The sequence below is a fragment of the Balaenoptera musculus genome, chromosome 10 (assembly GCF_009873245.2).
Source record: "Balaenoptera musculus isolate JJ_BM4_2016_0621 chromosome 10, mBalMus1.pri.v3, whole genome shotgun sequence".
Classification (NCBI taxonomy): Eukaryota; Metazoa; Chordata; class Mammalia; order Artiodactyla; family Balaenopteridae; genus Balaenoptera; species Balaenoptera musculus.
The window spans coordinates 95,784,455-95,797,796 of record NC_045794.1 but is presented as its reverse complement, the minus strand read 5'-3'; the positions used below and the strand labels follow the sequence as shown (position 1 = coordinate 95,797,796).

The following is a 13,342-nucleotide window of genomic DNA, read 5'->3' as shown; positions in this document are numbered from 1 at the left end:
CTTTGAACTCCTGCAGCTGTCCTCAAATTCCACCAATCCATGCATACTCCAGGTAGAATATTCCACATCTGTCCCATAATTTCTAGTTGTAACCTTTTCTAATTAGGAGTGTTATAAGAAATTATTTCAGGCCAAGCAGCTTTCTCAGGCAGCTAAGTTATAAATTGTCAATTAGTGTTTTTCATCTATCTGGCTCCATTTGTATTATGTCAAGGAGAAAACTGAGACTTTTTTGGTCATTTGCTCCTTTATTGATTCATTCACTCAGTAAATGTTTACTGAGCATTTACTATGTGCCAGTCACTCTTCTAGACACTACAGAGTCTCTGCCCTCATGGAGCTGTATTCTAGGCAAGAAAACAATAAGCAAGTAAACAGATAACTATATAAAACAGTGTTAGGTAGTGATCAATGCCAAGTTGAAGAGTAAAACAGGGTAAGGGAATAGAGAGTGATGGGGGTGGGGCTATTTTAGAGAAGATGGGCAGAAGGAAAGCTTCTCTGAGGAGGTGACATGTGAGTAGAGACCTGAATGAATCAGGGGTCTAGTCATGCCAAGAGTCCCTGGCAGAAGCAACGGCCAGCACACAGCTCTAAGGAGGTAAAGAGTGTGGTGAGACTGCAGAATAAGGTGGCCAAGGTGGCTGGAGTAGAGGGAGCGAGGGGGAAAGTGGAAGGAGATGAGTTCATGAAGCGAAGAATGGGAAGGCAAGTCCCCCGACCAAATCAAGCTATGTTAATTATCCGGGAGAAGGTAGTATCTGGTGTGTTGTCCCCAAAGACTGATAGTCACAGCAGGCTTCTATCTTGCAACAGAGTGGTAACCCAAAACACGTGGGATTTTTTGGTTATTGACTGCAAGCCAATCATAGGAAATTAAGAGTGCTGAGAATGGTGTGGTTTAAAGCAGTTATCAAAGAAGTTTGGAAGGAAGAAATGGCTAAGAAGTGAGATTAGATAAAATAATCTTGGAAAACATGGCAACTTGAGCAAAGGTTTTTGACATTGTCCATATCAATCTTAATGAAACGACTGGCGCTTAGAGAACATTGGTTGCCCCTGGCATCTAAATATACCCTGAATTTGACTATTTCTCATTACTTCCACTACTGGTAAATTATAGCTGGAAATATTAACACTTTAATTCATCACACTTGGAGCCCAAAATGAGCATAGCAGTGAAGCTTTAGGGACTTTCAGTTTACTTCTGGAAGACATGAGATGTTAATATGAGTTGGTCCCAAGATGTGGAGAGGTGTTTCCTTTATCATTTCTTACAGGAGATGGTTGAGAATAGTACTAGTAATACTATATATTTGAATGAGTATAATTTTATATCTGTGAATTAACCTGAACAGATATGCTTATACAGTTTTCAGATAGGAAACTCAGGCTTAGACAGACCACCTAACTGGCTCAGAGTCACTCCGATGGTTAAGGCCAGCAGCATTGTTAGAATTCTGGTCTTAGACTGTCCTCTGGCACTCTGTTAATGGCATCACGTTATTTTGATAGGATGTTATGTCAGAGACAAGCCAATTGCCTTCCCTTCTCTTGTCCTACCCTAATTGTATCCCTAAGTTATACACAATGTTGATTGTGTATATACACAATGTTGTGGGTACACCTGCCCATCCATCATCCATCCATCATCCATCCATCATCCATCCATCCATCATCCATCCATCCATCCATCCATCATCCATCCATCATCCATCCATCATCCATCCATCATCCATCCATCATCCATCCATCCATCCATCCATCATCCATCCATCCATCCATCCATCCATCCATCATCCATCCATCATCCATCATCCATCCATCCATCCATCATCCATCCATCATCCATCCATCATCCATCCATCATCCATCCATCATCCATCCATCCATCCATCATCCATCCATCCATCATCCATCCATCATCCATCCATCCATCCATCCATCATCCATCCATCCATCCATCCATCATCCATCCATCATCCATCATCCATCCATCCATCCATCATCCATCCATCATCCATCCATCATCCATCCATCATCCATCCATCATCCATCCATCCATCCATCCATCATCCATCCATCATTCATCCATCATCCATCCATCATCCATCCATCATCCATCCATCCATCCATCCATCATCCATCCATCCATCCATCCATCCATCCATCATCCATCCATCATCCATCATCCATCCATCCATCCATCATCCATCCATCATCCATCCATCATCCATCCATCCATCCATCCACCCATCTCTGTATTTCTCTATCTGCTTCTCTCTTCTATATACATATATAATGGTTTATTTTCCCCTATGCTTTACAAATTTGGATCATGCTATGCATATTACTGTAAATCTTTAGCCATATGTTGTGGTCATACATCTAGGTCAGTACATCTAGATCTGATTCATTCCTCTGTATGCCTGTATTGTTTGATTTATTGAAGACTATGTATTGCTTTCAAAAGGAAAATCCAATACCATATTTAAGGTGAAAAATGTAATGCCAATGTATGATATGATTTCATCATATGTTTATTTACTTCTTAAACCATAAGAAAAGGAGTACAGTTATTGACAATTCTAATGAAACTTAAATTTCCCTCTACATTTGCTAGATGTTTATTTGCTTTGCTTACATTTTCATTTTTTCCTAATTTTCCTTAGAATAAAACTTAATTGTAGCCTTAATTAATATTTTCTTTTCTAACCCAATTAATGTATTTTCCAGGTTATTATATCCGGGAAAAGTCTAAGCAAGTTATAATGTTGCTGACGGATGAACTGTTGCTGCATAGAGAGAGGGAAGTAGCATGTCGGACTAGACGGCGTACCTCCTACTCTATGACATTTCCTAAGAGGTTACCTGGTACGGGTAACTCACGAACAGCATGTGCTTCTGCTCCCACACCAGAAATTCCTGCTTCAGAGAAGAAGCGTGAGCGTCTTAAGGTTGCAAGACTACATAATAAAAGTGCGTATAATGGGCATTGGCCTAAAGTGCAATAGGTATCATTTAAGAACAACTAAAACATATAAAACATTGGGTTTTAGTACTGAAGTATTAAAGCTGTATTAGTACTACTATTACTATATTAGACATTATACTATAGAGAACAATGATGAAAGATACTATTCAGTAGAAAATTTTATGACTATTTTCTGAATGTGGTTATCTGGGATTCAAATAAAATGTTTTTGAGCTTTAAAGGTATTAAACTAGTGACTACCCTATTTGGCATCGTGATTCAGTTTTAAGATGTTAATCATAACTGGAGAGTGAAGAACTGTTTTCTGAGACTAGGGGTCTGGGTGTGTGTGCATTTGCACTATTTGATCCTCCAAATGAAGAAACTGACATTTTAAAAAATGTGCCTCAAAATTCTGAAAGTGCTCTAAAACTCTTCTAGGACAATACCCTGTGTTAATATAACCCTTTCCTTTGCCTAAAACTTTAAATCTGGACTACTGAACCTAAAAAAGAAGGCACTTATTTATAATGTTATAATAGAAATCAGCAGGAAAATGCAGTTATCTTTTCTACTGAATTTGCTAAAACATAAAGGAAAGTCATTTTGCTCTAACTTCTCTAGTATAAACCCTGTTATTAAATTGTGTGTAAAGAATGGACAGTTTGAGGAAGCAAAAACATTAATGAAATGCGACTTACGTAACTGTCCCTTGAAAGGAACTACACTTTGCGCCGTAAGTGAGGGGCATAGTAGGAGTAACATAGAGTTAAAAGCATTTTCAGAGGCCTGCCTCCCAGCTTTATCATGTAATTCTATTAAGCAAGATCTTGAAAGAGAGATATTCCAAGTGTCGGTTAAATATTGAAATTTAAAAATGTTAATAGTAATACCCACACAAACCCATCCTGCTAAAAATCATTAAAGTACTACTCTAAGTCAGGAGTTCTCAAATGTTCACTCAATTTGTACTTGTGTGGACTGGGGCAGTCGAAAGATAGTAAAAGAGGTGGGCATTGTAATTACAATAATAAATACCAACCAAATGCTTCTGAAAGTCGTGGAACCTCTTTCTTTAGGGTACCCAGTCCTTTGAAATAAATCTCAAAAGAGACAGACACATTCTGAAATTTTCTCATAGAAGCCTTAAATTCAAACTGATACTAGAAAAAAGTAACAGAGTAAAATAACCAATTATGACTCCTCTAGAGTTTCTTCACCCCTTTTCCTACTTCTCTGTTACCTTTCTTGTTCTTCATTCCTCCATTTCTTTGCCTCTTCTTTTCTTTCATTATAAACATATTTATTAAATTTATAATTTGAAATTTGGATATCTAGCAGAAATTTAGAGCTATAGCAGTGAGTAAAACAAAGTCCCTTTCATCATGGAGCAAATATTCTAGTGACAGAGATGGATATTAAACACACATTAACAAAATAGATATAAAATATTATGTCAGATAGTGTCAAGTCCTATAAAGAAAAGGAAAGCAGTGACAGGACAGAGAGTGACAGAGATGCTTTATTTTAGGTCAGGTAGGGAGAGAAGGCCTTTTGGAGGAGGCAGATATTTAAACAGAGACTTGTATGAAGTGAGGGAACAATCCAGGTATATCTGGGGTGTTCCGGCAGAGGGAACAGCAGGTGCAGACGCTTTGAAACAGGAGCAAACTTGGCTCACTTCACTGTAAGCTTAGGAAATGAGTCCCTAAATTGCTACAGAAGTAGCTCAACTCTGAGCCATTCTTATGATTCATATAAGAAAATCTAGCTTATTGCTTTATAGTCACTGCTTTTAAAAAGCCCAAAATGGTATTTCCCAGCTTGATAACAGCTTCTTATTCACTAGGCTGAGCTCTGAATATCTTTTGACTATTTTTAAAAAAATCAATCTACTTTCAAATGAAGAAGTTTTGCTACAATTAATTTTTTTTCATACCACAAACATGTACTGAGTACCTACTTACTATATGCCAGACACTGTTCTAGGCCTGGTAAGCAAACTGGGTGTATTTCTGCTCTCACAGAAGTTATATCTAGTGATGGGCTTTCAGTCTGTTTCAAGAACCAGTGTTCAGAAAGAGTTTTGGGGAGTGACAGCATCGTTGAAGTGCATCTGTAGTAAGATTTAAAGTGAGTAGTGAATGTTTGGATATAAAACTGTAGTAAGTTTGTTAAAAATCTGTTACATTATTTTAAAATTTCATTTATCCATTACTGTGTATAGTACACATACATAGTAGACATATAGATGTGCGTGTTTGTGTTCAAAAAAGAGAAATTAGAGTAAGTAAGCTTGGCAGTACCAACCATATCCATGTAGGCATTTGAATCTGAAACTGTATTTTAAAAGAAGAAAGAAAACTGACAGTTTGGTTGGGTGGGGGGAAAATAAGAAAATTTACTAGGGGGGCATTATTGGCATTATTAATGGGTTAGGAGAAGTAGCAAATGAAAATTTGGAGGTGGATAGATCAGTTAAAATTAGGTGCACCCACAAGTGACAGTATTAGGCCACAAAATTGGTAGTGGTGTAAACATAATAGGAATTTCGCTCTTCTAAAATAATCCAGAACTAGGTATTCTAGGATTGATATGGCTCTCCATGATGTTAGGGCTCTTTCTGTCTTGTTGCTCCACCAAACTCAGGATGTAACTTCCACTTTATGATCCAAGATGGCTGCTTGACTCCAGCCATCACATCTGCCTTCTAGCCAATAGGAAGGAGGAGGGGTTGAAAATATGAATGCCCCTTCCCTTTAAGGACATTTTTGGAAGTTGTCCGTGACATTTTGGCTCACATGCTACTGTTTAGCACTTAGTTACACGGACGCTCCTAGCTTTAAGAGAGGCTGAGAAATGTAGTCTTTATACGAACCGACATGTGCCCAGATGAAAGAAAATCTATTGTTAAGGAAGAAGGAGAGAATAAATATAGGAGACAACAAATAGTCCCTACCATAGTGGGAAAGAATACAAGAAATGAATTAATCGTGGTAATACATGGTTGTCAGATTAAAAGGCATAGAGAATATAAATTTTAATATGTAGAAAAATGTGGGCAGATAGTTGAGAGTACTCAGCACAGTTTATAAAGGACATAATGAACAGTATTTGGAAATTTCAATTTGATATGACTTGCAGCTAGGATCCATTGTAGGCCTTGGAGAACAGAAGGGATGTTTAGCTTAGTCACAGAACTTAGCTTTCTTATTACTGAAAACAGCTGTTGGTGGGAGATAATTCTTACTGCTTTGTGTAGACATGAAGGAGATACAGATTGGAGGGAAGCTTTATAAGAGACAGTTAATTCAATCCAGGCATCCAGGACCTGATCTAGGATTATGGAAATGAGGGAAAGGTAATGTTTAAAGACAATATAGAAAGGAAATGGGTAGGTAGATGATGTATTGGAGAAGAAAGGGAGAAATTGAAAATGACTCTAACATTTGAGTTAGAGAAAATGGAGGCAAGTGATGGTATCATACAGGTAAATTTCCATCAGAAGGAATTTAAAGACTCCTCTAAATAATTTAGTTATAATGAAATGGAAAATTGAATGCATTGCTAGAAATCTGATACCCTGGCTTTAGGATCCAGAGCTGAAACAGCTGTGCCTCACTTCTTTGTGGTGAATTAGCAAGGGGAGAAAAGGTACTTTAGAGAAGGTGTTTAACGCACATCACTGCTTCTCCTTCTTTTTACCTGTTCCTGGATGTTTCCCCCATGTTAATTAATTCTGGTAGATAGCTTGGGTAGTTTTTGTTTAAATGATTTTGTTGTTCGAAGGAAGAGATGAGCTGAAGGATAATTGCAGCTTGATTGGTAAGGCAGAAAGCTATATAAAGCACAGTGGTAACTCAGCTTCTCTGAGCTGTAAGCATCAGAGTTAGGTCCTTTCCTTAGAGGTAATAATTATAAAAACTATCACCAGAGACATTGCTTACAACTAGACCAGCAAAGCATGACCTCTGTGGATCATCCAGTCTTCCATAAAGAGCTCTTTACTGGCATTATTCTTTGCAATGGAACTTTACCTGTACTAGAGAAGGATTACTCTGGCCTATGGTAAATGTAATAACATTCTACATCATGGAAATATTTCCCTAAAAATGGTATATGATTCCTGTTGGACCAAAAGTTAAACTTCAAAGTAGTTGTCATACTTTTTTAAAAAAATTTTCATTGATTTTAATATCATACTAGTTGGAAAAGATACCTCACAGAGAGCAACATACACAATAAACACATGGGAGAGGTTCAATAATGATATGAGATAGAAACCTGTATTTCAGTTAGTCTCTTTAATATTACTGATTGAGGGACAGGGCTGACCTCTTTTCATATTCGCTTAGCTTTCCCTTATTTTGAACCCCATGATGTGGCTGATCAACAGCTTCTACTGTGGCTAGAAGTGTAGACTCTGCCATTTTCTTGTTCATTGGTGTTGCATTTTGGCATTATTTTCAGTCCGGCCTCATTTCACTATGTGAATCTCTAAACCACTTGTCCATCGGCGAAGATTATTTCAGCTAAAACTAGATCATATAATCCATAATGTCCTTTAATCAAGCACATGTATATGATCCTCCATCTTAAAACAAAACCTTCTTTTGACCCCATATTCCCCTCCAATTATTACCCCATTTCTCTGTGCCCCTTTACAACTCTGCTGTGCTCAATTTCTCTTCTTCTGTTCTTTCTTGAACCCAGTCAGGCTTGAGTTCTTACCATTCGACCAAAATAACATTTGTCAAGATCACCATCTTACTGGAGAAGTATCACACAGCTGCTAATCAGTTGTCATACTTTTATAAGCAAAACACCAATGTTGATATTACTTCCCACAGTGAACTTTGTACTTAGAGAGTTGATGTAGAGTCATACTTGGTTGCCTTATCACATACAGTCTCAATGGCAGGGCTTATGGTACAAATGGTGGTTGCTACTAAAACATTTACACTGGTGAATGTTCAAGCAGTGATTTTTTTAAATTTAAAAACAAATGTATAAAAAAGAAAATAATAATAACTTATACCCCTACCCACCCTAAACCAACTGCTGTTAACATCTTAGAGTATTTGCTTCTAGTCTGCTTATTTTTCTTCTTTCGTTTTTGTTTCAGAAAAATCCCTCTATTCTTATAAAAAAAAAATACAGGCCCATTGTAAAGAATTAATCACTTCCAATCCCGTCACTCAGAAATAGCCATAATTAATATCAGATGAACATAAATTCTAGGCATCTTTCTATCCATCCATACATATATGTGTAAAGATGAATAACTAGAAAGAAATTGTTTTTATAAAAATGGAATTGTACTAGATGCTAAGTTTCACTAAAATATTTCAGGTCTACTTCTGGCAATAACATTTACTAGGAGCTCCAAGAAACTCATTTATTGCACAACAATCAAAGACTAGAAATGATACACTGAGACATTTCTGGCCTCACCAGAGGTATGGGAAGTCCCTAAGGATCTCTCCTTCTAAAATTTTAAATTAATTAATTAAATTAAATAAATGAAATAAGAACAGGACATGTGAGCTCAGGTGAAAGTGACTTGGAGCTGGTGCCTGTGGGACACTGCAGGTGACTGTAGAGGTTGAGTTGCTTAAGGGCAGTTATTAGTAGTTAAGAAAATGAATTTTGGGCCTGCCTTTAGCATTGGGAAGGAAAGCATGGGATTACTGTGCTGAACCCAGACCCTCAAGAGGGGGCTGAATTGATTCTGGGTAGTTCTCTCTGCAAGAAGAAAACCTGTTCAATTCACAAGTTAGGTCCATAGAATTCCCACCAATTAAAGTCAGGCAATGAGCTCCCAATCTGTTTCACCAAACACAGGAGAAAGTAATTAGCAAAAAATATATCTAGTCCCCCACAGACTGTAGATATTATAAAGGTTGAATACATAATGTAGAAGAACTATGTATTTAAATATTTAAATAAATAAAGGATGTAATCACAGTGTTGATAATGGGGGAGGCTATGCATGTGTGGAGCAGGAAGTATATGGGAAATCTCTGTACCTCCCTCTCAATTTTATTCTAAACCTAAAAGTGTTCTAAAAAATAAAATCTTTAAAAAAGACATATACAAAAGCACAACTGTCAAAACCAGACTTGCACTTTTCTAAATTAATCCAGTTATTCAAATGTCAGTTTTGTCTCTCACAGCCTGGGTCCTTGGGCTGAACTAAACTCTTAAGAATTAAAACTGTTTTACTTCAAAAAAAAAAAAAAGATTATTAGGAATGAATGTATGAATTTGAAAAATGGGTACTTACAGAAATGAGAAATACCATCGAGATAAAAAACTTAATTTAGTGAACTAGAGGATATATCCAGTGTAAATAGAAAATATGAAAGCAATGTTTAGACATAGAGGATACATCTACAGAGGAAAGACAATTACCATGCCAGTAAAAGTAAACTCTTCTCATCCGTTACAATGGAGGCCAAATGACAGTGATACAATATATTCACAGTGCAGAGAGAAAATAACAGCCTATATTTGTGTACTCAGCAAAATTGTTATTCAAGGCTGAGGGTGAAATAGTCATTCTCAGATAAGTACAAAAACTGGGAGTTTACCACCATGAGACCTGTAATTAAAGGATATACTTCAAGGAGAAGGAAAATTTTTCCAGAAGAATGGTTGGAGATGTAAGGGAGTGTGATTAACAAATAGTCAACATGTATATAAAATAAAATAAACACTTTCTGTGTAAAATAATGTCTAACTTTCGAGTTTAAAAAAAAGACAACTAAAATAGTGGATAACCATGGGAGTGGGTCTACAGAATTATAGTATTCTAAGTTCCTTGTATTTTTTGAGAGATAGGTAAGAATATTATTTGACTCTAAACATTTAAAGGTAAATGTGCATGATAAACTTTCAAGGGTAAATGCTAAAAGAAGAGAAGTAGAGTATATAAATTCCAAAGTAGCAAGAAAAAAATGGAATGAAAAATAGTTTTTTAATTTTATAAAGGGTAAGAAGCGTAGATAAAGTGGGGCAAATGGAAATAAAAAAGTAAAATGGTAGAAATTAGTCCAAATATATTAATAATCACAACAAATATCAGTGGGTTAAATTCATCTGTTAAAAGGCAGAGATTATCAAATTGGGGAAAAATAAACCCAGATATATATATGCTGCAAGCATAAGTTCACATAAAGGTTGAAAGCAAATGGGTGGAAAAAGATAAAACAAGCATAATACTAAGGAAACTAGTATAGCTACATTAATATCAGACAAAGTAGAATTTAAAGCCAAGAACATTATTAACGAGAATGATAAAAGGTTTAATTCCCCAGGAAGACATAACATTTCTAAATGTGAATATAACCAATAAAATAACTTCAAAGTATATAAAGCAAAAATTGGTAGGACTACAGGAAGAAATGGAAACATCTACCATTATAGTAGATGATTTCAAAATCTCTCTCTCAATTATTGATAGGTCAAGTACATAAAACATTTTTTAAAGTATGGATTTTATAATTGATTATATGTTATAAAGAAAGTCTTAACATTTCAAAGAATCTGTATCACACAGAACACTTTTTCTAGCAAAAATGCAATTTAGTTTGAGTATTAAAAATGTAAATAAAAAATTTCCATACGTTTGAATGTGGAGGTATTCTATTTAGAATCAGGTAGAAGAAAAAGTTCCCATTCTCCTTCTATTCAGTTTTATACTAGAGGTTCTAGCCATGACAATAAAACAAGTAAGTGAAATTTAAAACATAAGTGTTGAAATGGAAGAAATAAATTTATTTGCAGATGAAAAGATTTTCATATAGAAAACTTGAAAAGATCTACAGACATATTAGAAATAATAAGAGAGTTTTAGCAAAATGGCTGGCTGTAAGATCAAAATAAATTGTTTATTGAAATACTCAAAAATATTAAGTATCAGTTGTCTCCAAATTGCATAAATTTAGTGGAGGGTTTCTCAAGCTTGGTACTATTGACATTTTAAGTCAGATAATTCTTTGATGTGGGGACTGTCCTGTGCAGTGTAGGATGTTCAGCATTATCTCTGGCCTCTACCCACTATGCTATTAGCACACATCCCTTCCTTTTGTGAGAACCAGAAGTGTCTGCAGACATTGTCAAATGTCCCCTGGGGGCCAAAATTGCCCCCAGTTGAGAATCACTGATTCAGTGCATTTACAGACGAAGTCCCAAAGGATTTAAAAATTGAATTTGATCAGCTGATTCCAAAAATTTATCTGAAAGGATCAGAAGCTCAAGCATATCCAAAATGTTCCTGAAGAAGAATAAGGTGGAGGGCTTGCCTTTCTAGATAACAAGAATAAAGCAACAGTAATCATGGTAGTGTGGTATTGATGCAGGGGTGGGTGCATGGCCAATGGAACAAACTATAGAGCCCTGAAAACAGACCTGGGCAACTATGTTATCTTAGTGTATGACAGAGGTGGCGTTTCACATTGGTGGGGAAAGGATGAACTGCTTAATAAATAATACCAGGGAAATTATTTATCCATATTGAAAAAAATGAAATTAGGTCTCTACCTCATATCATCCACAAAAACAAATCCTGGAGGAATTAAGAACTTAAAAGTGAGAAAACAAAACTTCAAAATGTTAGAAGAAAATATAGGAGAATATCTTTTTCACGTTGGGATAGGGAAGAATTTCTTAAACTAACCAAAAACAAGCAAACTATTTTTAAAAAAGTATTTATAACTTTGACTATTGTGGTAGGCAGAATTCTGTGAATAAACCCCAATGACCCTCACCTTTATATAATGCCTTCCCCTTTGAATGTGAGCATAACCGGTGAATTATGATGAATTATCACTCCCATGATTATGTTACATTATATGTCAAAAAGCGGGTATCCAGATGGACTTAATGTAATCACATGAACCCTTTAAAAGCAGAGTTTTCTCTAGCTGGTGTTAGAAGAAGAAGTCAGAGAGATTCCAAGAGTGAGAAGGATTTGATGCACCCTTACTGGCTTGAAGATGTAGTGATAAGGAATGTAAATGGTTTCTAGAAGCTGAGAGTGATCCCTGGTTGCCACCCAGCAAGGAAATGGGAACCTCAGTCCTACAACCATGAGAAACTGAATTCTGCCAACCACCTGAATGCTCCTGGAAGTGTTTTCTTCCCCTGAGTCTCCAGATGAAAGTCCAGCTTAGCTGACACATTGATTTTGGCTTTGTGAGACTCAAAGCAGAGAACCCAGTCAAGCCTGCCTGGGCTTCTGACCTACAGAACTGTGACATAATAAATGGTGTTGTTTTGAGCCAGTAAGTTTGTGGTAATTTTTGGCAGCAATAGAAAACTAATAAAACTATATTAAATTTAAGAATTTTCTCCTCATCAAAAAACACCGTATAAAAAAGTGAAAAAGATAGTCACAAACTAGGAGAAAATTTTCTGACACGTATAACTGACAAGGATTAATTTCCAGAATATATAAAGAATTCCTATAAAACAAGAACAGCCCATTTGAAAAATAGGAAGGAGATATGGAAAGCATTTCCTAAAAGAGAGGAGGAAATATGTAAGGCCAGGAAACATTTTTTTTAATGCTTAACCCTGTGATGTTATATAGTAGCAACAAACAATTATAAAATGAAATATATGAAAACATACAATTTACAATAATTTCAAAAACCATCTAATGCCATATTGTGAGGAATTTCCTTCTGTTCCTTGTGCTATATTTTCTTCTACATTTGGCATCTTTTTTTTTTTTTTTTGGCATACTATCTCTCGCTCTCTTCCTCTTCATCTCTTTTCTTTTTTTCTACTGGAATATATTTGTTTAGTTGCCAGGTCATTTCTTTACATCTTGCTGATGCTCAGGCAGCTCTGACTGGACACTGCTTTGAAAGCAATAGAGAATCCTGGTTAAGCACTCAGGTTCTGGAGCCATACTGCCTGTATTGGAATCCTGATTCAGATTGTGTGGATTGTATGACCTTGGACATGCTACTTAAAACTTCATGCTGCAATTTCATCTTCTGTAAAATGGGGATAATACAGCTCCTATTACAGAGTTCTTGTATGAAGTAAATGGGTTAATAGAGGTACTGTATAGCACAATAGACTTTGGTGGTTATTTGCTCAGATGTGATTTCTTGACTCTTTGTACCATATCTGAGACCAGTTTGTTTTCTCCACCAAGTTGCGGTTTGTGAGCTACTTATTTTATCCACTTTTCTGGAGCAAAGAGGAATGGGGGACTTCATTAGGCCATATGCAATCTTCTTTAGAATAGGGGACTTCCGAGTCTTTTGTACAAGATCCTGCTCATTCTATCAAGTTGGGAAATGTGCCCCCTTCCCATCAGGTGGGGAGATACCCTCAGCTTCAGATCCTTCA

The 13,342-nt window shown here is 36.2% G+C and overlaps 1 protein-coding gene across 1 annotated transcript in view; it reads left to right on the top strand.

The window, feature by feature from the left end:
- ENTHD1 (ENTH domain containing 1) overlaps positions 1-13,342 on the top strand; it is a 108,534-nt gene that overhangs the window by 14,686 nt on the left and 80,506 nt on the right. Inside the window, exon 2 of the mRNA XM_036866985.1 lies at positions 2,737-2,979. Within this exon, the coding sequence (XP_036722880.1) occupies positions 2,737-2,979 (243 nt within the window). The remainder of the gene's footprint in view (positions 1-2,736; positions 2,980-13,342) is intronic.